The sequence below is a fragment of the Herpailurus yagouaroundi genome, unplaced genomic scaffold (assembly GCF_014898765.1).
Source record: "Herpailurus yagouaroundi ecotype Mexico unplaced genomic scaffold, PumYag 100, whole genome shotgun sequence".
In the NCBI taxonomy this organism is placed as follows: domain Eukaryota; kingdom Metazoa; phylum Chordata; class Mammalia; order Carnivora; family Felidae; genus Herpailurus; species Herpailurus yagouaroundi.
Window position 1 is genome coordinate 8,223,181 of NW_024412391.1, and position 25,859 is coordinate 8,249,039.

Below are 25,859 nucleotides of genomic sequence, written 5' to 3' on the forward strand. Positions count from 1 at the left end.
AAAAGAGATACTCTCAGGAGAGAAGTAGGGCAGTGAGGGAATTGTGGACACCAGGGGCATAGAAAAGCAACTGAGCTCAGTAAGGTAGTGCTCTTCAGTGAATAATGTCCCTCCTGGCTCCTTTGCCCTTGGTGGCCCCAAAGAAACAGGGACCCTCTTGTTTTTGGTCAGCCGCATGCTATTGGCCTGGGTGAGAAATATGTCCACCAGTCAGCATCCAGCCTTCACCACCCAGGCTGTCGGAAGGGAATTAAGTCCTCCTGCTCTAAGGTATTCATCGTGTGTAATGAATCCGCTTTCCCCCCAGATTCCTGATGCTACATAAGAAGGTATAGTTACTCAGATGATTTTCTGTGATCTGTGGTTCAGATGGAGAACCCTCCTTGAGAAAGACTGGCCTTCATGACCTGAGACTGGCCTTCCCATGTGAGATCAGCAAACATTGTAGCAACCTGCCGGGGGTCTGCCTGAAGGTTGTAGGTAGCAGCTGTGATGGAGGACACTCGGAGCTAGGCACGTACAGAACCCGATCCCATCCCACCTTTGAAACATCTGCCGGCTTTGCTCTGCCATCAGAACTCTGTCTCCTATCTCTACCCAGGATGAAACCCGTTTAGTAGTAAACCAAATCTGCGCTTCCGAAGGCTCTCCCGTGTCAAACCTTCCAGTAAGAGTTGGCATGAACTTTGCTCCTGTGAAGAAAATTTGGTTTTGCTTTCCCATTTCTCATGGCTATTATTCTATGAAAATAATTTAATGGGATTGAAAACTCTTGGCTCCGTGTCGCTCAATAGCCTGGTCGTTTCTATAGCATACATTGAATGATTGAGTGAGTGAATTAAGCTTATCATTAAATCTTATGTATTGACACTCAGTTGGTCTTTACCCCAGTATATAAGGTGACTCGGTAGGAGTTATTCTCACCATTTCAAGTAGAGTAGACCTAGGTGTATAAATAACGGTTAAGTGACACAACTGGAAACACATGGTCAGGTAGGTGGCAAAGTTGGGCATGGAACCCAGGTCTCCTGATTCCTGACCCAGAATTCCTTAAGGGCATCTAGAAAAATGGTGGCCAGTCACATGGTATGAGACAAAATAAGTCAGCCAGTTGTGTTTTGGTGAACACCTAGTGTATGACACTGTGTGCAGTGACGTGGGTGTTGAGAAAGAGAAGATGCCATAGTTTTGCATCAGGAAGCTTACAGCTCAATTGGAGAGACCAAACTATGCCCACAAACAACGGCCTCTCATGGAAGGTGGATGAAGAGAAAGAAGAGAGTTCTGGAGTGCATGTAGAAAGTTCCTAGGGGAAGAATTGAAAGTGAATCTTGAGGAGAGACAGACCTGCATAACCAGACAGAGGCCGACAGGAGTGAGAGGCTAGCAAGCAGGGGCTTGCTAGAGCATCTGGCTGAAGGGAGAAGGTGCAGGTGCTGTCTGTCTGTAGAGAGGAAGGCACTTGAAGGGGAGATGTAAGAACTCCACATAGGGAAGGCCTGAGGATCTGGACCAGTAAAGTGAAAAATGGAACAGACAAGGTCTGAAGGGACATCTGGGTCATCTTGAGCCGCCATTCTGACAGCACAGTCATGACCTGCAACACCAAGGCAATTGCCCCGCAGAAGACTCCGGGCTGGTGTGAAGCGTAGCGGACAAGGTGGGGCTCTCGGTTGGGGCGGAAGCCCCGGTGAGCCTGGAACAAGAGGTGACAGTAGACCTGAACTCTGAGGATGTTTGGGGTCTGAAGAGGAGAGCGAACACACAGAAGAATGAGGTGAGAAGTGGGGCTCCCGGCCTGACAGTTCCTGACGGAAGAGGAAGTTAGGAATTGTGCCCAGAAACCAGCTGGGAGACCACTCCAGTGACCCGGGTGAGGCCACGGGATTCTGGCACTGAGAGTGAAGAGGGGGGGAAGGGGCCTTGAGGTACATACCCCAAAGGCAGCAAAAACTGGAGGGCCTCACTTGGACACGAAGGAAGAGTGGTTTTGCCACCCTAAATGAAGCGGTTGGGAAAGGAACCCCGTGTTGGAGGAGAAAAGGTGATGGGCTCCACCCAAGGCATCCGAAGAGAGACTTCTTCAGTCTTTGAGGTTTTAAGGCCGGGTGGACAGAGAACCCAAGGAGAGGGCGGAGCAAGGCATGCGACTGGCGGGCCGTTGGTGCCTGGCAGTGAATGTGGCGGGAGACCGCCAGGGTCTGTGATGAAAGGGAGAGGAAGCCAGGGAGGGCAGCTGAGGAGGAGGCCGGGGGAGCCGCACAGAAGAGGGCGGGTGGGTGCGAGAGCAGTTCCTCTCCTTGCCTGGACTCCCGACTCTTCTACAGGGACCTGTCAGGAGAGAGCGCTCTTGCTTTAAAATCATAACCCAATTAATAGTCATGTTTCTAAACTAGAAGTCTAAGCATGCACTTAGATTGGATTTGTGAGTTGCTCTGGAAGAGAAGGAAGGTTGTGTAGACCACCTGTGAGCAGTCTGTCAGTGGGAACAAGAGAGAACCTTGAGGAAGGGACTGTGGACTGTTTAAAAAGGAAGGAGAGGGGCGCCTGGGTGGCGCAGTCGGTTGAGCGTCCGACTTCAGCCAGGTCACGATCTCGCGGTCCGGGAGTTCGAGCCCCGCGTCGGGCTCTGGGCTGATGGCTCAGAGCCTGGAGCCTGTTTCCGATTCTGTGTCTCCCTCTCTCTCTGCCCCTCGCCCGTTCATGCTCTGTCTCTCTCTGTCCCAAAAATAAACGTTGAAAAAAAAAAATTTTTTTTTAAAAAAATAAAAAAATAAAAATAAAAAGGAAGGAGAGAAGGGGAAAGGAGAAAAGGAAAAGGCAGCGAGCGGGACCCCTCACCGTGTGGGGTCAGACCCCCACCCTCTGTCTCCTGCGCCCACCCAAGGCCTGCAGGCAGCCGCCTCCCCGTCCAGCAGAAAGTTCTCACGCAGAGTCTCCCCGTGACGTCCCTACAAACCTCCTTTGCACCGCGCCTTATGGCTTCATTGTTCCAAAGGGAAGGCTGAGATTTGCTTATTTATCATAAGTTGCTTCACTTGTTGTTGATTTGTTTGCCTTCCCAGTACTTCCCGCCATGATTTCCCTGGTTTGCCTCTGTCGTAACTGTGGTCCCTTAACTACATGTGGTTAACGCCATTAACGCTGCACCTTGTGGCCACTGGGAATTCAGTCACTTGCTCCCGGGCACCTCGTCCCCAGGCTTAGGACCCTCATTCCTAGAGGCACGTTTCTATCCAAGTGAGTGCCTCCCTGGTCCTAACGGCCCTCGTGCAGAGGGATTCTCTTCCGATGCTCTTTGTTGCCTGTGGATACATGATTGCATGTGATCAGGAGGAGAGCGTAGCTCGCACCCTAGAATCATGGTGTTGGCAAGGACTTCAGAATCACCCTATTCAACCGCCCACTCACAGGAATTCCCTTCAACAGCTTTTGTTTAACTTATTAATAGCCTTTTTTTCTGGATTTAAGCTGTTCCCCAAAATAAATATTGGGTGGGTGATCCCAGCAGTGGTTTGAGAGTTGATATTACCAGGAATAGCAAGAGGAGCAGGCTTTTTTTGAAAGCCAGAATTTTGCTGGCCTTGGAAGGATCCGCGTCGTACTGGTCCTTCCCGCACAGGCTTCCGCTCTCTTGCCGATCACGGCCCCCCTCCGTGGAGACGGCACTGGGTGCCCTCACGGCCGAGGCCCAGTGGACCCAGGCGACGGGCTCAGTGAGGCCTCAGCCCATGGCACAGGTGCAGCAAGGACTCCTCCCCTCCCCAAATGCAGTAGGCAGTTCCAAAGATGGGTTTTTGACGTTGAACTTGGAACGCCCCGTTTGTGCAGCAGCACATGTGTCCCGTGCCATTCAACCTGTGTGAACGTGGACCCATCAGGTCTGTGCACCGCTGGGACTTCGTTTGACGTTTTTCCATTCAGCATGCTGGGTTGCACACAGATTAAACCGTCTCCGCATTAATAAAGGCACCGTCTTGGGGCCCGGGAGGCGTGGTTCGCTTCCCCCCCCCATCCCCCACCTTTGGGAAGGATCAAACATCGTACAGGCGGGCAGGCTTTGCCGACACACCATAAAACTTGGAGAGTCCCATCGCTCGGGGTCGGTAGTCCCCGGGCTGTGCTTCTTGAAGCGCCAGAAGCTGTTTCCTTTGCTCACGGATCACCTCGGTGGCCCATGTCACCAGCGCAGGGCCTCCTGCCATAGGTCTGTCAGGCCTCTGTGGGATGCGGTGGCGATGGGGAGGCGAGAGTTGTCCCATAAAATCTCTAAGCCCACTGCTGTCCATCTCACGGCACTTCACAGTCCTCAGCACCGCATTTTCCAGTTACTCATGTTGAGAGACAAATGCCCTTGTCTCTCACTTTGTGAGTGAAAGAATCAAAGAATAGCTTATTGTCTTACCTCCGGGCTGAGGCCCAAGGAGCTCAGCAGTAGTGTTTTCTGCCCTGGTGCCCTCTGCCCCTTACTCACACAGGCCTAGCCCACCGTGTCCTTTCCTTGGGTTCTGCCTCTGCCCCTTCACTCACGCTGTCCTCCAGGCTGCAGACCCTGGCCATTCTCTGAACTCTCTAAAGTCTCCCTATCCCTGATGGTCTCAGGAAGTCCTGCCTCCCTGAATTCTCCTCTAGTCTTCCCAGCCCAGAGTGAAGCCCCCCACAGTCCATTAGAGTTAAAGCTCCCTGAGGGCAGAAAGCATCTTTTCTGTTAATTACCAAATACCGACCAACCAGCCCACAGTAGTTGCTCAGTAAATATTTGTTGACAGGAAGACAGCGATTGCTGTCTATAAACTTAGCATCTGTCCTATATTACTTCTGTCTTCATTCGTCTCTCTATACGCATACACCAGACGCTAAGCTTCAGAACAGAGAGCAGGGCTTTGTATCGCCCTCTCACAGAGTCTGGGACACACTAGGAGCTCAATAAATACTGGTGATTGAGTTTATTGCATAATCACTCCTACATAATGTTCCCCGAGCGTGGGGTGGGGGTGAGGAGGCAGGCACGGTGTCTATCTCCCGCCCTCTTATGTAAAAACCACCTAGAGCGGCGTTTTAAGCAAGCAGAAGGGTCCCCCTTCCTCCTACCCAGCACTTGACTGTTTAGGGAGGATATGAAGGCCATGATGCTGTTAACATTATATTCCTCTTCTAAAAATTTGCAAAGGACTGTTTGGAGTGTTCAAGAATCTGTTATCCAGGGGCGCCTGGGTGGCGCAGTCGGTTAAGCGTCCGACTTCAGCCAGGTCACGATCTCGCAGTCCGTGAGTTCGAGCCCTGCGTCAGGCTCTGGGCTGACGGCTCGGAGCCTGGAGCCTGTTTCCGATTCTGTGTCTCCCTCTCTCTCTGCCCCTCCCCCGTTCATGCTCTGTCTCTCTCTGTCCCAAAAATAAATAAAAACGTTGAAAAAAAAATTTAAAAAAAAAAAGAATCTGTTATCCAGTGGTTGGCCAGTTAATTCCTGAGTAAGCCACTTTGAAAACTGATGATAATCCTGTTTCAAACGGAGAGTTGGGAGAGGGCCAGAAAGGGTATATTATTGTATCTCGTAGGAGGGGAGAATCCGGCAGAGAGTCCCTGAGTTATGGCGCCACAGCCTTCCTTTCTTCTGTTATTGTAAATTGTTAGGGTAGAAAGCCAAATCAGCAAAGTGAGACTCCAGCATTGCACTTCCTCTCAGCCCAGGTCTTATATAATGAAGACCTTCGTTAACAAACATTGCATAAACTTAATGTGGGATCTCTCCTGTTAAAGTTCATGCTGTTTAATGTAAAGCGGAATAATGATTTCACATTTCTCTCAAGTTCTAAGGTGTCCCTTGCTTCTGGGGTAGTTTAATAAGAGAAAACTAGTTTCATGCCCCTCAAAAGTCCCCAGGGTTCTGCTAAAACAGTACTTTTGCCTGGCTCCTCTCCTTGCCTTCCTGCCTCTCTCTTGGAGTCTCAAACTCAAGTGCCTGTAGGGCCCCGCAGGTAGCACCAACACCGGTGAGCTGGTGAGGTCAGAGCAGGTGGCTCACAGGTGCGCCGTTTAAAGGGGCCGCGCGCGTCAGCCCAGGTGCACTGTTGCTAAGCACGAATGTGTAGCCCAGAGTTTGCCAGGGCTTTGCATTTTCGGGAGAAGCTGGAAAGGCAGGCTTTTAGGAAATATCACCTGATTTCCAAATGTTAATACGTAATTTTCAAAAATTTGTTAAATCCTCTGCAGGCCAAACCGCTTACGGCTCTGTGTTGGATACTTTCCATGGGAGGGTAGTCTGCAACGTTTATTCCGTCCCGTCAGGCCTTCCTGCCTCTGCGCACTTGAAGTTCCCCCTCAGGTATCATTTTCATTGTGCCACCCACCATTTTTAGGGGGTATTTAATTAACTCCCGTCCAGGGCATCTGCGGCTGCAGGGAAGGGACCAAATGGAGTGTCTCCTACAATGTTGGGTGCCGGGCAGAGGCTCCACTAAGGCTTGGGGAAAGAATGAGTCCCCAACTTCTTCTCTGTGCTCTGTCCTCTCACAGAGGCATATGCCCATACGTGGGCATCACCCACGGCCGTGCAACAAATGACCCCAGAACTCCGTGGCTCCACAGAACAGTCTACACGTATTCTCTCCCCAGTTTCTCTGGGCCAGGAACTTGGCGGCCACTTGTCCAAGGACTCGCCTGGTGGGGGGGGGGGGGGGACCGTCCGTGGCCGCTCACGCTCGTGGCTCACAGTCTGTGCTGGCGGCTGGCAGGAGGCCTCCGCTCCAGGCCGTGTGGGTATCTGCACGGGACTGCTTGAGTGAGCGTCCTCACAACGTGGCACTGGCTTCTCCCAGAGCCAGTGATCCGAGAGAGAGCAGGGCGGCCGCCTCAACGTCCTTTATGACCTCACAAGTCATTTCTGCAAAATCCTACTCCGTGTCGGAGGGGACCACACAAGGACCTTGCCAGTACCAGGAAGCAGGCATCAGTGGGAGCCATCTTAGAGGCTGGCTGTCATAGGCCCTCAGGAAATCCTTCTTAGGCAGATAATCCAGCACTGGAAGTAATTTTTCAAAAACCTTAAGGGAATAACAATGATGTCATAGTGATGCATACCTGATGATCATCCCGTTTACTATTGTGTTCTTGAGATCAACCTCAAATTAAATTGGCATCTTTTAACACATCTTAGAAACGTCTTCCCTAGATGTGTCTAAAATCATTTTTTTTTTTAATAATTTTAAAATTCTACCTGGATCACCCCTTAGAATGCTAGGTACAGATGTACACCTGCTTTTCAAGGAAACCCTTTCGATTATTGCTTACCTCTGTCCGCCTCACGGGGGTATTCTTTGTTCTCATATTCTCTCAGTTGCCTGAGATGACACTTCTCTACTGAACCTAAGGTTTTTTAAGGATTTGAAAGGAAAATCCCCAAGAAGTAGCATCCTGAATAAAGAGTAGAACCCCTTTGATATATTAATAGCACTTGTGAACACAAATAGCCCCCAGAGATTCCCGGGGGCCCTCCGCGTTGGTAGGAGGGGTGCCCATAAATCAGAGGCCTCAGACAGGGAGAGGGGTTACCCTTGTTCTGCCAGGTTATCTATTTCTGGTACCTCCTTTCCAGCCTCCCACCCCCAACTCAGACAGCAGGACTAGAGTGGACGCTGCTGGGACTTAAACACACACACACACACACACACACACACGCACACACACACACACACACCCCCTCAGGCTGCACATTACCTTTGCCTTCTTCAAGACCACCCTTAGTATTCATTTTAGCCAGATTTCACCTGAATAAAAATGCTAAGGGGAAGAAAAGGTGCCCCAACGTGATTTCCCCCAGGAAAATCCCCCTTGGTACCTAGTGCTTATTTGTTCAATAAACAAAACCTTAGGCTGGGAATTGAAGGTCAACACAAGCAGAATCCAGGAGTGTGCACCGGGGCTACGGAGCCGTGCCACATTTGCGTGTGCACCTGGGGAGGAGGGTCTGGCATCACGCACGCGCGCGCGCGCGCGCGCGCACACACACACACACACACACACACACACACACACACACAGAGAGCGAGCCCCACCCAGTTTGCCTTGGCGGTGGTCACCGAGTTGGGGTGCTGGTAAATGGAAATGAAATGTATAATTCATAAGGCCGAGGTGGTGTGCAATCTGTGGAAAGGGGGTTGGTAATTACAGAATTGAGAAATGAGGCTGCAGTGTTGTAAGTAACCTTTCTAGGTTAGAGGCTGCTGTGATAGATGGCCTGCATTGTTCTCTTTCTGACCTTTTTCTGAACTTCCCCTTAGAAGAACAGAGGAAATACAGTTCTGCCTTTTCCCATATTGTTTTTGAATAATACCTTCAGATGCCAGCTTTTAGCATTTCTGTTCTTCCGTTTGGGCTTTTGCTTCCCCGCGCCACGGCGGCCCCCCCCCCCGCCATGCTTTGCTGCTTCCCGTAGAAAAATCCAGCTGCTAATTACTTTATCCCAGTCTTAATGCTAAGCACAGAGGCTACACAAATATTTGTGTACGTACTGTGTACGTACAGGAAAAGGAAATAGCCCTGCAGCATCCTTACTCTCCCTCTGCCCCCACCCCACCCCAGCCACGCAGGGCACTCCTGAGAATGGTCCTCTCAGGTAACGGTGCAGACGGACCGGTACGGAATGTGTGGGTCATGGCCGCTCGGTCGGAAGATGTAAGAGCCAAGCTCGCACTTGCAGAATGGAGTCGTTTTAACCAGATGTTAACGTGCACGCAGGAATCACGCTCATTCACATTTAAGCTATTGATGCAGTCCTAGGGGAAAAGAAATAACAAGGCTGGGGACCGTGTGCTGTGTGTCTTTCGTCAGCCTTTCCTCCGTGCAACCTGAAATACTCAGCCGTGTGCCCTCCTCCCTTCCCTCTACCCATACTGATTCCCTGGTCTGAACAGTGAGTCCCTGGTGCTGCCCCGTAACTTTGGGCTCTGTGATCACCTGAAGCCTATCACATCAGCCTCTGTGAAGTCAGGGAACCCCGGAAGAGAGAAGAAGGAAGATTTCTGTTTGGTTTCCACACAAGTAAGCATCGCCGAAGAGGCCGCGGGATAGTTTCACTTAGCCTTGCAGTTGAATCTAGAGTTGAATGTCTGGGGTATTTGGGGTTGTTTTGTTTCTTGAAAACCCAAGTCTTTGGAGACCAGATGAAAAGGAACTAGACAGTTCTGTGTCAGAGCCCTTCAAACTGAGGACAGAATTTAGTTAGCTCCATTTAGTTGGTTAATGCTGATTGAACACCTGCTGTGCGCAGAGCCACCACCCGCAGAAGGAAGCAAATATAGGTTCTTTCTCCTCAAGGAACTTCTGATCTCGTGGGGGAATCCAGGGCAGGCCTGAATGCATACGTACCTAGACCTACTTACATAGCCGGCACTCCACAGAGGCGAGCGTGACAGGCAGGCACTCAGTGCCTTTAAGTGATATTTCAGAACTTCTATTCTTTGGCAAAAGAAAAAAGCTGAGCTTGTCACATCAGTCATCACTGCCATTCTTTCAAACGTCCATTTAATTGCTTATGGGGGCTTTTTTTATTTGAATATTTGAAAATCTCCCTGGGCGCCTTCTTTCTTCCTGTCTTCTCTAGTTATTTCTTTCTTCGTCTCCAGGTGGATAGAGAGCGTCTCCTTTCTCACCCACCACTTCTCCGCTTATAGGTATATTTTAAAGATACAAACTTCCTCTGCCAAGCCTCTCCCATTAAAAATAAATAGAGCTTTGTCGGTTTCTGTTCAGATTTCCCCACGGAAATCCCCATTATCAGAGAAGAACTCCAAAGAGCTGCTTGCTCCCTATCCCTTCCCTTCCCTTAAAACACATACATGCATGAACAAACGAGCAAAAAGTAAGAAGGCCCTGTGTTTACTTCGTTCTCAGATAATAGGTCCAGTTCAGCAAACATGGCATATTGAGCACTTACTTTATTCTTGCACAGTGCTCAGCGGTAGGGGAAGAAGGATGAAACCATAACTTCTTCCAGGTCATGAGTGTGAATGAAGCGTGACAGCCGGTGTCTGTGGAGGGCCCAGGACTCTGCAGGGTGCTGTGAGGTGAACAGAGATAAATAACGCAGTCTGCCACTTCGAGATGCATCCAGTCTCATTGAGAAGCTGATTTTTAAAAAACATTTGTTTAATGTTTCTTTAATTTTGAGGGAGAAAGAGAGAGAGCACAAGCAGGGGAGGGGCAGAGAGAGAGAGGGAGACACAGAATCCAAAGCAGGCTCCAGGCTCCGAGCTGTCAGCACGGAGCCTGACGTGGGGCTGGAACCCACAAACCGCGAGATCATGACCTGAGCCAAAGTCGGACACTCAACTGACTGAGCCTCCCAGGTGCCCTAAAAAGCTGATTTTGTTTTTTATTTCTTTGTTAATTTTTTAATATTTATTTTTGAGAGACAGAGAGAGACAGAGAGAGAGAGAGAGAGAGAGTGTGTGTGTGTGTGTGTGTGTGTGTGTGTGTGTGTGTGTGAATGGAGGAGGGGCAGAGAGAGAGGGAGACACAGAATCTGAAACAGGCTCCAGGCTCTGAGCTGTCAGCACAGAGCCCGACGCGGGGCTCGAACTCACGGACCAGGAGATCATGACCTGAGCTGAAGTCGAACGCTTAACCGACTGAGCCGTCCAGGCGCCCCCCGAGAAGCTGATTTTAAAAAATGACGACTGTCAGTGCAAGAGCTGAACAGGCAGCCGGTGAGCTGTGGGAACACAGAACAGGAGGCCACCTCGGGCAGCGTAGACTTCTGGAGGAGGCAGGATTCCAGTCGAGAGCCCAGAAGTCTTCAGGCAGTAGCCAGGAGTGGTGCTTTCCAAAGAGGTAAACTGGGAGCACCGGGGGTGTCCGGGGGCCCCACCCCGACCGCTCTGATGAGTCCAGAGGCTTCGGCCTCAGTCCCTGCCTCCCTCCTTCCTTTCTCGTCGCTCTGCCTCTTGAGCTCCACCGACGAGTGGCATCTCCCTGGTTCCACGTGCTGGTTGGTTCGCTCATTTGGCTAGACTAGTGTTTGGTGCCCAAGACAGCAAAATGAGCGTCTTAATCTCTTTTGCTGGAGGGTGCTCCATTTCACAGGCGTGCAGGAGAGTCCCAGTTCTGGGACTACAAAGAGGCCCCATTGTTTATGGGGAGATAGGGCAGCGGTCCCTCTTCACGTAGAGGGACACTTCCGCCCCTTCCACTGTGTGCTCCACGCCACAGTCGGCCCTGCATTTCTGACAGTGAGGTCCAGCGGCCGTCCGGTGGGTTCCGTGCCTCCGTCCCCTGGGGTTGAAGGTTCAGACACCGTTGAGACGTGTGTCTGCTGCACGTCAGCACCCCCTAGTGTGAGTTGGAAAGAGCCAGCTTAGTTCTTCCTCGGGACCCAAGCAAAACACAAGAAAGCAAACTTGGGCTTTGTTGGTTTGGTTTTGTTTCAGCTACTTTAGGAAAAGCTGAATGTTGGAAGGCTCTCCCTAAACAAGCTGCCCTTGGCTGGACCCCCTAACGTTTACGCCCATTTTGTTTGGCAAAATTCCTTCTGGAGCAACCAACACCAGCCGCCTTGGGAGGTCCCTCCTTGTCCCGACCACGGCAGGTCCTAACAGGCTGTGGCTAAGTCCACCGTGTGATGTTCCCTGCCATAGACTCGGGGGAAGGCTGCACCCTCGTCCTCTGCCGTGGGCTTGGTCTCCTGGCAAGGCCAGAATGGTATGCCCTTGCCCTGGGAGCAAGGCCGGCCTCTGCCACCTGGCTCCTCTGGTCCCACTCACACCCACTCACACCTGGGTGCTTAGAGACAGGACGCGTCCTGTACGGCCTGGGCCAGAACCAACCACTCTGGCCGGCAAAGGCTCCTGGCTTTATTTGAAAACTGGCTTAGCTGGTGTGTCAGCAGGCACATCTTTCTCCATAATTTCTCTCCTAAAAGCGCAACGCAGGGAGGGAGGCCTCTTCTGAGGCTGTGGGCACGTCCCTGTTGCTGCAGTGGAAACTGACCCTCCGGCATGTGTCTGGCATCTTCACTGAGTGGATTCTGTTTCGTATCTCAGGTTTCCAGCTTCTGCTCTCTCAGCTGGTGTATCTCCAGCCAGTGACACTGAATGCACCTCCCTTTCAAAGAAGGAGCAAGTTTCCATCTTCAGTCCGTGTTCCTTATCCTAGGCCACCAGCTATAAAGAATGCCTCGTGATCTAGCCCCACAAGCCGCATAATCAGATAGTGCTTTATGAGGAAAGGAAATACCCCAAGGATGAGCCTGGTCTTCATAACAGTTCGCTTGCTAAGAGTTGTGAACCCCGGGGCTTCTCCAGTGCAGGCCCGGGACCCCTAGCAGGAAAGCATCATGATTCTCCAGCCCTGTGTGAGTTCATTCATTCATCCAACAAACCTCTTAGAGTACTCACTGTGAACCGGTTGAAGCTAAATATTAACCATATGTTTACTGACATTTAAGTCGCATAAGTAATCTTACCTTCTTGGTGTGCTTTTATCTGGGGTAGAGAGGAAGCTTTGAATTGATTGTTTAGTGTGAAAGAGGCCAGCCTTTTCCCCGCCTGGCCTGACATCTCGTTTTCACTCCATTGGTGGGTAACGTATCACCTCCCTGAATCAAGTGAAGGCGCTGCATTTGCAACTGATCCACAGGAATTGAAATTCCAAATTCCCTCCCCGTGCAGAGAAAAGAGGTGCAGCCTCCGGAAACTGAAAGGTGACAGCAGGTGGTGGTGGGACTGGAGTGTGGGCAGGCTCCCCAGGGAAGCTCTAAATGCACAGTGCAACGCTCAGTTTCAGTCAACAGACTAACAACAAAGCAGAAGAAAAACAATCAACCAAAGGAACTGAAAAGAGTGTCTGAGGTTTTTGTCTCCTTTCTCTGTCAGCCAGCTCTGTCGTCTTCCCAGCTCCCGGTCTTTGCGCCGAGCCCTCTCGGTCGGAGCTTGGATCTCCCTCTAGCCCGCCTGTTCAGGAGCCTGCACCCCGAGGCCTGGGGTCCACGCCGCCCCCCGATACACAGGGAGCACGGGCACCGTGGCCTGGGCAGAGGGGACGGCGCGCGGGAGGGAATGTGCAGGGGCGTGGCCACATGGGCCGCGTTCTGTTTCTTCACCTGGCTGGTAGGGGGACACTGGTCATTGCTTTCTGAGAAGTCACTGAGCTATATGTTTTTGCTTTGTGCACTTCTTTGTATGTGTCTTATCTTATACAATAAAAAGTAATTTTATCAAGATAAAAAAGACTTCAAAATAAAGAAGCTGCTGGGGCGCCTGGGTGGCGCAGTCGGTTGGGCGTCCGACTTCAGCCAGGTCACGATCTCGCGGTCCGTGAGTTCGAGCCCCGCGTCAGGCTCTGGGCTGATGGCTCAGAGCCTGGAGCCTGTTTCCGATTCTGTGTCTCCCTCTCTCTCTGCCCCTCCCCCGTTCAGGCTCTGTCTCTCTCTGTCCCAAAAATAAATAAACGTTGGAAAAAAAAAAAAAAATTTAACAAAAAGAACCTGAAGCAGTGTATGAGTGAGAAGAATCGGTATGTGTAGATACGTGCAGAAACCTGTGATTCCATTGCCCTGGTTGACGGTGCTTCCACAGACTTTTATTGAGCACGTACCTTGGCAAAAAGTGAGAACATAAAACATAATATTACGGTCCAGCAGGGTGTGGGATGCAAAACCAGGCCTTGTCCAGCATCCCTTGGCTTCGTGGCAAAGGCACCAGGGACCAGACTGGGAGATACAGGCAGAGTCGGCACAGTGCATGTCCACAGGACTAGGAATTACAGGGCAGGGTGAGTGTCTTTGAAATGACCCATTGTGGGGTCCAAGCTGATTTCTTCCCAGGAACATTTCTCATTGAAGTTTGGAAGGAATTTAGAGGCTGACATCAGAATGTACTCCAGACATCTGAGAAGCGGTTCCCGATTTATACGAACGTCATTAGAAGCCTTTGGAGATTAGGTTCCAGATCTTTTCTTCTGGTGTGCAAGCAAGGAAGTTAGAGTTCGATGCTGCGCTTTGCAGAGTTGAAACACAGTGGCAGGACCCCAGGATCAGCATGGAGGCAGAGTGGGGGTGGGGAACACACAGTTGACCCTTGAACAGCATGGGTTGGTAGTGCCTGGTCCCCTTATACACAGGCTTTTGTTTTTGGTTTTGTAAATACAATACAGTACTGTAAATATATCTTCTCTTCCTTACAGCTTTCTTAGTAACATTTTCTTTTCTCTAGCTTACTGTATTGTAAGAATATGGTATATAACACATATACGAGTATGTGTTAATCGACTATTGATGTTATCAATAAGGCTTCAGTCAACGATAGGCTGTTAGTAGTTAAGGTTGGGGGAGTCAAGTGCCATGTGGACTTGGGACTGCATGGGGGAGCGGGGTTTGGTGCTCCAGCCCCGTGTTGTTCAAGGGTCGACTGTATATGTATTGAGTGCACATCCAGGAAAGTCTTACTCAGAGCCAAGATGCTCGTGGCCAATACAAATAAAACTGTCACTCTGATTCTAACACTACCCTGGAAATGGTCAGTCGAATCAAAGAAGCCAGCTTCCTTTGGGAGACTGTCCAAATGTGACACGAGAATGATGACGGCATCTAGACCCAGCCGTGGTTATTACAATCAGCCTTCCATACGGATGCACTGAGTTGTTCTTGCGTCCTGAGCATTTCTCTTGGTGATGGCTGGAGATATTCAGCCAACAGAATCGCTGGGGAGGGTCTTGAAATGATGCTCACCAGCACACAGGCACACGGTGTCATGGACGTCAACAGTGTCGCCGGAGGTAACACTTCTAGGACATCTGTGCAGGGATTTGGGCGCATGTATATCGTTGAGCTGGAGCCACCCACAGGCATGAGTGGGGCGTCTTGGCTAGCTCTCCTTCCAGAGTCAGAGCCTGGCCCCCTGCGGCGGCCCTCCACCACAGTGCCGTCCTCAGCTACTTACGGGGCAAGACTCCTCCTCGGTGGAGCGTGTCTAGAAACCTTAAGGTCCACAGCGTTTGGTCAGGCCATCACCTGCAGACAGGGTCCGCATCACCTCGGCTCAGTACAAGCTAACGCAACAAGGGAGCTCCTGGTCGGCCTCACCCCATCGCTCGTCCCTGCAGCTCCATCCCTGGGTCCCTTTGGCCTCCGCATCTACCCAGCCCCCTGGTCAAAGACAAAGCTCTTTCTCTCACGTCTCCTGTTCACTAAGGAAGCCGTGTATTTCTCAAAACTCCCAGGTTGGCCGTGGCTTCGCCAGGCCCCCCGATCACTATTTCGATCTCCACTGGACCTTCCTGGGTCCCCCAGACGTGGTATGAACGCATCTCTTAGGAACGCTGCTCCCCATTTTCCTCGCAGCCCGCCAGCGGCCAGAGGATGTATTCTCTCCCCGCCTGGCCGCCCTGCCGTGCTCCCCTGCGCTCACCCTGCCCGCTGTCTTCCATGCAGATCCTTCAGCTCTGCGGTTCAATTTCTCTAAAATAGCCTCCTTCTAGTCCTCGGATTTCTCCTCTTTCTCCGGTCCTGTGTTGCTTTGACGTGACCCCTTGCCTCCCACCCCGGGTCACCAGCACACATAGCGGCTCAGAGCTCATGTCAGCATTTCCAAGTCCCCTTATTTTTGCAGCGGAAACGTGAGATTGAACAACCCATCTGAAATACAATTTTACATTTTGATTGCTTCTGCCCCAGCCATACTGAGGTTATTTTCAATCTACATATATTTGTGGGAACGGGCTTTTTCTCTGCGGTTCAATTCAAGTACACCTTATAATATCAGTGATTATAAAATACCATGGCCTAATAGAGTGTCTTGCTTCCAAGGAGTTCAAAATGCTTTAGAATTCTACCGACCATCATTTGTCTTCATATGCTGCTGTAGAGACAAGAGAAAAAAAAAGAGAGAGAGAGAAAGAGAGAGAGATTAATAATCACATTTTATAGACGGTGAAATAAAAACTCAAGAGAAATTGAGTAACATTTTTCCAAAAAGGCACGGTTGTCCGTGTGCTCTCTGATTAGTGTTGCAGATTTATTGCCCAAGTTGGGAGTGGCCGTGAACCCTGTGCTTGTTTTACTAGTGCACCGTGAAGACGACCAAGATACGGACTCTGGTCGTACATCTGGCCGGGAGGCCAGGTGAGGCCAGAGAGCCAAAGCCAGGTAGCACGAAAGGGGACGCAGGCTTAGGATGGCGTTTCTGTGTGTGAGGGGAGACGTGGGGCCTGTAGGCTGGGCAGTGCTCTTTCTGAAGTTAGTTGGTGGGCGTTTTGCTGCTGGTTATATTAATTGTTGTACCTTTTACAGCAATAAATGGAACAAAAATGCTTAACCCGTTTTCCTAGTAATGTTTCCACTTATAAGGAGGAAAGCGGGCTTTAAAAAAGGAGGAAAAAGGATGCTCTTTGTGTAATTGCTACGACGTGGACTTGAGCGTATTACAGATGAGTGAATACGTGTTGACTGCCTGCTCTATGCCAGGCCCTATGCTGGGCGCTTCCCCTGGCGCCGTTTAATTTCATCCTCAGAGCGGTATGAGGAAGTCGAGGCACGGCTAGAATGCGCCAGCACCGAGTTCCGCCCGCGAGCACGGGGCCCCCGAGTGTGTGCTGTTCCCACTCCACTCTGTGGTCTCCACACCTGTGTTGGGGTCACTCCCTCACAGGGTCATGTGGTCTGGACGTGACCTGGGAATACCCTACCAGCTCTGCCTGCCGCTCAGAAAACTAGTGAGCGAAATATCAAAGCTTCAATAATTGACGTGCTAAAAAACGACAGTTGTTTATTCTCTTTCTATAGAAAAATAGAATCCTCTGTGTCTTACTGTGGGAATGTTGGAAAGGAACAGTCTCTCTCTTTCTTAGGTGCAAATTTTGTCTGACACTTCATGTATGTTGAAAGTATGTTTGATGTCCCAAAATAGCAACGAGGAGACTCTCTAAGAGAATTCCGTGGGGTGGCAAAGGAAGGGTGAGTCATTAACGGAGCCTGGGTGATTCTGAGCCCAGTGAGAAAGGCCCGTTTCCCAAGCCAGCAGCCCTACCTGCGGTGGAACCGAACCGAGAGCAGAAACGGCCCCCATGGGGGAGCCCAGAATGTGATTTTGTTTTTTAAACTGCATAAACTTTGAAACAGAAAGGCCAGGTAGTCTGCCTCTTGTCATAGGGCATGTTGCCGAGGGGACGGTGCCAGCTTCAGGGGAACCGGTGCCCACTAAGGGTGTGGGGTTGACACAGAAAGATTCCTGTACAAATGTGGAGACAGCGCCTACCATGCCCAGGTACTGTACTAGGTGCTACAGACAGAGCTGTGACGTGGGGACAGGGCGGGATGGGGCACACACTCACCCTGCCCTGTGCCCAGAGGCCACCCCGGCCTGTCCACTTACCAAGACTCAGCTCACACGTCTCTCCGGAAGCCCTCCCTGCTTTGCCCCTTCTCCCCCCGGTTAGTTTCCCATCATGTACTGGGCACACACTTTGGCCCATTGTACATCAGCTGTTGGCACGTCTTGCCTCCAGCTAAACAGTGAACTCCCGGAGGGGCCGTGGGGTCTGGTTTATTTATTTTTTGATTCTCAGCACAGTGCCTGACACAGAGACACTTAGGACATGGCAGTTTGGATAGTCAAGTAAGTGAAAGGATGCACCTTGAGCCAACTTCTCAGTCACACTAACCATTGGTAAGAATGGCTTTCACCTCCCTCGGGAGTGAACGAGCCTCAGGTGCGCTGAACAAAAAGAAACAGATTTTAGGCTTGCGTCTCGACTTCAGGGGCTCAGAGCCTTATGGACCAGCAGAAAAGGGAACAAGGCATCTGCGAGATCACAACAGCACGGTCTTCGGTCCCCCAAGGATTACTGAGAGCCGGGTGAAAAAGCACCTTCCTTACTTAGGCCTGGGTGTTGAGCAGGTATTTATGGAGCAAGTGAGGCACAGACCCTGCCTTCCAGAAGGCTTAAGAGGGGGCAGGTATGGGAACATGTGTTGGGAACAGCAGGTGCTCGGCTCATAGTTACTGGACTGCACTGGTTATTGGTGCTGACGCATTCATCCCCTGGCATGGGCAGCACGGAGAAGGTGGGCAGCCTGTGTCTGAGGAGGAAGGAGAGAGGCCCGGCCTCTGCAGAGATGTGATCAGGGTATCACGTGTGCAGAGAAAAGGAATGAGGAAGAGTTTCGGGGTGGGTTGGAACGGGTTGAAACCAAGGGCAAGAGACCAGTAGGGGGTTAGGGTAGAGGCCTACACCTCGAGCCCTTTCCAGCCCCTCCGGGACCCTAGAGCCACCTGCAAACCCCTGCCACTCTCCTTCTTGCTGGAATTCGGGAGCCACGGCAGGCAGGTGTCCTCTGGGCCTCCGCTCCCACCCGCAGAGGCCTTCTCTCCTGCGGGTGACACCTTGCTCCTGGTGCCTAGCTTCCATTCTTCCACCAAGATTGACCCCCTTCTGCTCCCCTTTGTTTATGCTGCCTTAGAACTTTCTGCCTGAATCTCATATTTTAGTGCTTTCTTATATTTAATAAAGGTTTATTCAATCAGCAAATCCTTATTGATTGAGTGGCTACTAAATGGCACGCACTGTGCTGCCCTGTGGACGTAGCAGGGGGAGACGGACAGTAGCGGGTTATTGGGGAAGTGCTGTAAAGTGACATTTACGGCACTGTAGATGGAGACTAACTGGTGTCGAGGGATGCCTGTCTGCGGCGGTGACAATTAAGCTGAGGTTTGAAGGATGAGAAGGAGGCGGCCATCCGAGCGCCGGTGCAGGGAGCCTTCGAGGCAGCAGCACAACACTGCACGAAGACTCTAGGTCCAGGAGGAGCCTAGAAATGGAAATGGAAATGACAGTGGAGAGCAGAGCAGGGAGGTCCTGAGGGTCACGGAGGGATTCAGGGTTCAGCGGGGAGCCTCTGCGGGGCTGAGAGCAAAGGGAGAGGCGGTCTTTCTGCTCGGGCAGCTGTGCGGACAGCGGATGGAGGACGGAAGGACGAAAGGAAAGACCCGCCGGGGAGCTCCAGGTGCAACGGGGTGGCCAGGGCCAGAGGGGTGGCGGTGGAGGTGGAGAGTCGGGGCCGGGCCGAGAGATACTCGGGGGCGGCCACATTGAGGCCTTGGTGGTGAGGATGAAGGGAGCGGAGGGGCTCGGAGAGCATCCCGGGTTCCCAGCATGGGGAGCGGGCGGGAGGGGCCGGGATCCCATTCAGCGAGATGAGCCTGGCAGAGACAGGGACCCGTTGCCGCTGGGGAGGGGAGGCCGAGGAGAAGACGTCCCTTGCGAACATACGAAGTTGGAGGCGACTGTGAGTCATTCCCATGGAGGTGCTGGGCCTTCAGAGTGGAAGTGCGGAGCAGAGAAGAGTCCAGCGTGGAGATGGACGTTTGGAAATATGAATGGAATGTGGACGTGGGGCTGCCATACAATTCCTCTGTCAGCTTCCTGAGGCCGCAGAAACAGTCCCCGCAAAACACAGGACTGACCGCAACAGCTATTTACTCTCCTGCTGTCCTGGTGGCTAGAAGTCTGAAATCAAGGTGTGGGCAGGAACATACTCCTTCTGACGCCATTTGGGGAAGATCCTTCCTTGCCCCTTCCACCTGCTGGTGGCCCCAGGCACTCCTCGGCTGGTGGCAGTATAACTCCAGTCTCTGCCTTCATCTCCACGCGACTGTCTCCCCTCTGCGTCTGTGTCCCTGTTTCCCTCTTCCTGTAAGGACACCTGTCCTGTTGGCTTAAGGGCTCACCCTACTCCAGTGACATAATCTTCACTAGTCCCATCTGCAATAACCCCGTCCCCAAATAAGGTCCCGTTGTGAGGTACCGGGGATTAGGACTTCAACATGTCTTTTTTGGCATTTGATACAACTCAACCCATAACGGTTAACCCAGAACAAAGATGAAAAGAGAGGAGACCAGGGGTCCAAGGGCTTTGCCGTCCCACAGCAGCTGGCTAGAGGACAAGCCAGCAAAAGAAACGGAGAGGCAGGACAGCTGTGGGAGCGTATGGTGTCGTGAAAACCACACTGTGTGTTTCAAAACGGGACGAATGTCAACCGTGAAAGAAATACACAGCTCTCGGGTCAGAGAGGGAAGTTGACCCGTGGATGCGACATGACAACGTGACCCTGGGGGTTCGGATGGGCGTGGCCCCTGAGTGGAGACCCCCTCAGTGGAGTCCAGTAGGAGACAGGTGGCAAGACGGGAGGTGGGGGGGGGGGGGGAGCACAAAACAGTGGAATTGCAGGAGACCCCCGTGAGGTTCGGAATAGGGCGACACCTGCAGGGACACGGAGGGCTGGAGAAAGGACTTGCTTATGTGTTTGCTTCGCTTTGTTCTTGTGTGCTGTTTTAGTTCTTAAAATGGGAGATGCTGGAGCATGTCCGTATTGCTTGAATTCGCTCTGTCTTCGTGTCTGCAGGTTTGGCTTGTATACCAGTAGTATATTCGACCTCATTTGTCACGTGTGCTGGTGTTGGCGTCCAGCACTGGGGCCCCTAGGGGACAAGACTCCGTCTTCTATTTCTTTTGTCCCCCGGCCATCTAGCCTGACACTTGAGCATTTGTTCATTATGGTCACAGCAAGAAAACTATCCTGCTGTACATACCCCGGTGCCACGCATGGCTACCACTTCACGTTCTAACAGAAAACAGGTAGAGGGACGCCTGGGTGGCCCAGTCAGTTAAGCGTCCGACTTCAGCTCAGGTCATGATCTCATGGTTGGTAAGATGGAGCCCCACATCAGGCTGTCTGCTGTCAGCACAGAGCCTGCTTGGGATCCTCTGTCTCCCTCTTTCTCTGCCCTTCCCCCATCCTTGAAATAAATAAACTTAAAAAAAAAAAAAAGAAAAGAAAAGAAAATGGACCGAGAGCCGTCTTCATAGGCCCTATTCACATAACGTCAGTTGACAAAAACCATGGCTGGTGTTTCTTGCCAGAGCACGTCACTGAAGCGTCACCCTTGTGTGTCGGGTTCTGTCTTGCACATCCTCGGGGAACAGAAGCCAGGAAACGGATTTCCACGGGTTCCAAGTGGCCTGCTTAGGGGCATGAGAACCAGGTGATTAACCTGATAGGAAGGTTGGCCCCATGGTCGAATCCAGAGATGTCCCCGTGAGACCAGCCCAGGCTGTGTTCCTAAGACCCGACCTGGAGGCTACGAGGGGCAAGGGTCCCGGTCACAGGAACAGGGAGACAGAGGTGCGGAGAAGCTTGTCCTGTGTCAGCAGCCTGCCCGAGGGGGGCTTCGCGGGAACCGGGACAGGACATCTTCTCCAGAGAAGGGGTGTGAGTCTGCATGTGGGAGGAGGCAGGTGGACACGCCGACCCTGGAGCAGAGAAGGCAGAATGGAGGGCAGGTTGTGACACACACGAAGTAAGAGTGTGTGGTTTTCTCTGTCATGTTCTTTTCGGATACCCCCTTCTCTTCCAAGGGATGTGTTGTTGTTGTTGTCATTGTTGTCGTTGTCGTTTAAATAATCCACAACACAGGACAGTCCAGCAGAGACGTACCTGGAACCAGCACGGGCATCCCTGGTGCGGCAGCGCCACAGGGGCGACAGCAGCATCCCGTGTTCCCGCGCACAGTCAGCACCTGGGATGGGAGGACACAGAGACCACAGAGCTAGGGTGCAGCGCCAGGCTGAGCCTCCATGCCAGCAGTGAGCTGAAGGTTAAGTAGGGCCAGTGGCAGCTTGCACCCCCCCCCCCACACGCACCCAGAGTAACTCCCTCCCGCCAAGCCTGGGAAGAGACCCACCCAGCCCTGGACTCTGGCAAAAGGATGTCGTGCACCCAGACTGATGACCAGGGCACTCTAGAAGCACCCGGCAGCAGTGCTGAGTCTCCAGCCCTAAGAAAGCGAGGGAACTCCTTCTTCCGAAAAACCAAGACGTTGTGACAAAACATGTTGGGTTTTGTTTTTCGACGTTGTTATCTAGAGAAACAAGATCAGCAACGAGAGCAAATGTAAAAGAGTAGCATAGGGAGATGCTTTCTGAAGTGGGGGAGATTCAGCTTGACGCTCCCAAGACGAGTGGGGCTGTTTTGGCCGCAGCCTCGCTCCTTCCTCCTGTGCTAGCTGGTGAAGATCACCCAGACAGAGCCGCCTCCCCAGCTCCCACTGCTCACGTGCCAGGCTCCTGAAAGGGTAGGAGAGTGGCATCTTCTGGCATTGCTTAATCAAGTGGGAAATTTACAGAGAAAACAGAAGCTGGGCTAATGCATTTCATTATCAGCCGAGCGCCTTGAGCCACGTTTTTTCAAAGCTGGGTTCATATCTCATACATTTGAGCGTGGTTTTCTCCAAAACGTACCCCTACTTCATCATGACACGTTCTCGGAAAAGAAAGGGCGCCGTGTGGTCTCCTTGGTTTTCGTTACTAACTGCGTGTGAAAATTTCCCTCTGAGTTTAGGTGGTTTCCTCCGGAAGCTCCAGCATGTAACCTTGTCTATCGTGTGAAGGGACATGATCCCACAGGCAGGAATGGGTTTATAATGGAGTTCTGACTGGTACCCAGACTATAGACTCATGAACGGGGTTGTATAACTGAAATATTTGAAGACATTTTAGGAGACTAACTTTTTCAGAAGCTGATGATAAAAAATAATAATAATGTTTCCTGACAAAAGTGTGATTCAGACTCCTAAGAAGGGGGATCATTGACATTAACAAATATTGGATTTAATCCCCTTGTTCTGGGTAGAGGCGACCTGTTTTCTATATTGCTGAAAATAGAACATTTATATTTCAGAATTCCTTTGTAAAAACTGGGCATTCGCTATGATTGGTTTCCTGGGTTTTCAGTTACAAAAGGTAACTCCCAGGTATCTCTAAAGCGGTTATTAGCTCATCCGACTGGAATATAATGGTAATGAAGTCAATGGACGTGGTTCCCTTAGATCTCTTCTAGAGCCACAGATCTACCCTTCATCTCAGCCAGTCGTCTGACCATGCTCCCTGCCGACAGGGAGGACCAAGCCCAAGAATGGAGGGATCACTGCCACACAGTGCAAGAACCACAGGCCCTTTAGAGGGGAGCAGTAATGGCACCCCAGATTTGAAAGATAGGGTTTTATGTGGAATTTATACACAAATTGCTACCTGCACTTTCAAGTTGCTAATGATTTCTCTCGTTCTTCCTTTGCAGGGCCCCTGAAATCATCCTTGGTCTACCATTTTGTGAGGCAATTGATATGTGGTCCCTGGGCTGTGTCATTGCTGAGCTTTTCCTGGGCTGGCCACTCTATCCAGGAGCTTCTGAGTATGATCAGGTGGGTCCAGATAGCTCAGGTGTTCACAGTAAGCACGTCCTTTATAACATGACCTGTGGGTGGGATTGTGGGGTGTTTCCTTGTCTCTGAAACCTTGCTTCCCATAACTGCTTTTCTCTTATTCCTCTTTCTTTCCCCTCTTGCTTCTATTACTTCTTTCTTTCCCTATAAAATTGTCATTTTTCTCAAAGGCACTAGAGCCATTAGTATACCATATGTCCAGTTACAGGAAACGCCCTGACCTCATTCTCCTCTTTTCTTGCAGATTCGGTATATTTCACAAACACAGGGTCTGCCAGCTGAATATTTATTAAGTGCAGGGACAAAGACAACTAGGTTTTTCAACCGTGACACGGATTCACCGTATCCTTTGTGGAGGCTGAAGGTAGGAAGAACGTCCCCACCACTCCTCACCCACGCCCAACACTCAGGGAAGAAGGGCACCATCCAGTTGGCGGGGAGCTCTTGCCATTGCCACACTGATCCTACTTTGATTCGGCCAAAAGCCCGGGAGAGGGGGCGACCGTTGTTGATCCATGAGGTAGACGAATTCGAATGTCCAAAAGAACCGCTTTGTTTGGCCAGCTGCCTGCGAAGCTCAGATCCCAAGTTCTGGTGGCTAAACTCCTGGGATGAAATCCCAGTGAACCATAATGACTTGTCGGGTGTGTGCTAGAGAGAGAAATGAGCCCCACCTTGTCCTCGAGGAGCTCCTATTCCAAGGACGCATGCAGGGAGCCCCCCACCCCTCCACCCCGCCGTCACAAGTGCCCCGTTGCTGGTAGGGGTAGAGTGTGGGGCCAAGAGGAGGGAACCAGAGGGTCAGGAGGAGCATTTGAGCTGGGCCCTAAAGGGGGAAGAGTGTCCTCCAGGCAGAGGAAATGGCCTCGGAGAGATGACGTCCTAAGGCTCCGGGAGGGGTCTGTCTGTCCCGGTCGGCAGGTGTGTAGCACATCACTGCACACTGTCAACTCCCGAGTGGTTTTACTTTAATGCAAACGTATTTTGCTTTCACTTTGATCTGTGCCTAGCAAGGAAAATTAGTGTATTTTCCTGAGAAGGAGAAGATAATGCAAGTCTTAAGTATGCTTTGTGTTCATTTTAGGTGGTTTTTTTTGTTGTTGTTTTTTGGGGGGTTTTTTGACAAGAGAGTGGGTGGGGGTTTTTTGTTTGTTGGGGTTTTCTTTGTTTGTTTATTTGTTTGACAAGAAACCACAGCCAAATTCTAATAGGATTTAAACATAACGTGTGGCCAATAGTTGCAGAAGATCTAGAAAAGAGATTTGAGAGCTAAGCAAGCACTCCGAGGCTGTTGATGAGGGGGCTGGCATTCGACAACTGTGAGAGCTAGCAGCTCAAGGTCACGTCCAGTAAAAAAGAGTTCGAGGGTGGAGGAGGGTGAGGCCAGGCAGGGGCAGGGTTCACTTTTATGTCTTCCTCTGGAGCCTCGGTCCTCCTTGTCCAGCTGTTTCCGGGATCAGAGCCTGGATCCTAGCAGCTCCTGGTATGCCCTCCTTGAGTGACAATGTGAGCATCCATGGATGCATCCAGAAACCCACAGTAACTGGAGACAGCAGCTTCCTAGACCAAGGCCAGTGCAGGGCACGTGCATGGTCCAGCCTCAGGCAGAGGGGCAGCACAGAACAGACGCTGGGGCCAGATGCTGCTTCCCGGCCACGCGGCCTTGGTACACTCCTGGAGCTTTCTCTTCCTGCTTCTTCCCTGGAAAGTGGGTCGGTGTTTGTCCTCCCTAGGATGGTTGTCAGGAGTACCGAATGAGTTCTTGTGCTTTACAATAGTGCCTGGCATGCGGTGACAGCTATCTGTATGAGAGCTTGAGAAATAAAATTAAATTACAACTTAAAACCATGTGGAAAAGGGCTTCTGCTTTTCCACTTGTGGAATCTTACCTTATCCCTTAAACTTAGGGGAGAATGTAGGGTTTTCAGGGATATGGCATATCTTGGCCATCTTGGAACCTTCTGGATATGATTCAGAGCAGGCTCTCGACAGGTCTTTGTGGGAAGGAGAGAAGAGAGATGAGTTAGTGTGGAGGACGAGTTAAGTGTGCAGGGCACTTTAAGAAGAATCCGAGTGTCCTCTGAAAGATGGGAAAAAGACCCTCCGTGAGAAGCAGAAACCAGGGTTTGAGTCACAGTGAACAGGAAATAATTCACATGACCACTCAGCTTTTGCGTCTTTTGACCAGACACCAGATGACCATGAAGCAGAGACGGGGATTAAGTCGAAAGAAGCAAGAAAGTACATTTTCAACTGTTTAGATGATATGGCCCAGGTAAGCCCCATGGGTGAGTATGCAGTCCTACCCCTTAAAAACCAAGCACAGCAAGAGTTCTGCATAATAGAAGATGGCGGGTAGAAATTCACATTACTCACCTGCGGTGGTTGATCTTGACCTTGAACAATGATAGGTCACTCCTAGTAAGAATAGCATTGGGTTGGTGCAGCATTTTCAGAACCTTACAGCCGCCCTTTACTGGTTCCCATTTGTAAAAAAAAAAAAAAAGAAGAAAGAAAGAAAGAAAGAGAGAGAGAGAAAGAAAGAAAAAGGAAGGAAGGAAGGAAGGAAGGAAGGAAGGAAGGAAGGAAGGAAG

General features: G+C 51.2%; 1 protein-coding gene across 3 annotated transcripts in view; it reads left to right on the top strand.

Moving 5' to 3' along the window:
- Positions 1 to 25,859, top strand: part of HIPK2 (homeodomain interacting protein kinase 2) — a 129,921-nt gene that overhangs the window by 44,516 nt on the left and 59,546 nt on the right. For all 3 annotated transcript variants that reach the window (XM_040471801.1, XM_040471802.1, XM_040471803.1), the window contains exons 2-4: positions 23,121 to 23,244; positions 23,510 to 23,629; positions 25,454 to 25,540. In XM_040471801.1, the coding sequence (XP_040327735.1) occupies positions 23,121 to 23,244; positions 23,510 to 23,629; positions 25,454 to 25,540 (331 nt within the window). The remainder of the gene's footprint in view (positions 1 to 23,120; positions 23,245 to 23,509; positions 23,630 to 25,453; positions 25,541 to 25,859) is intronic.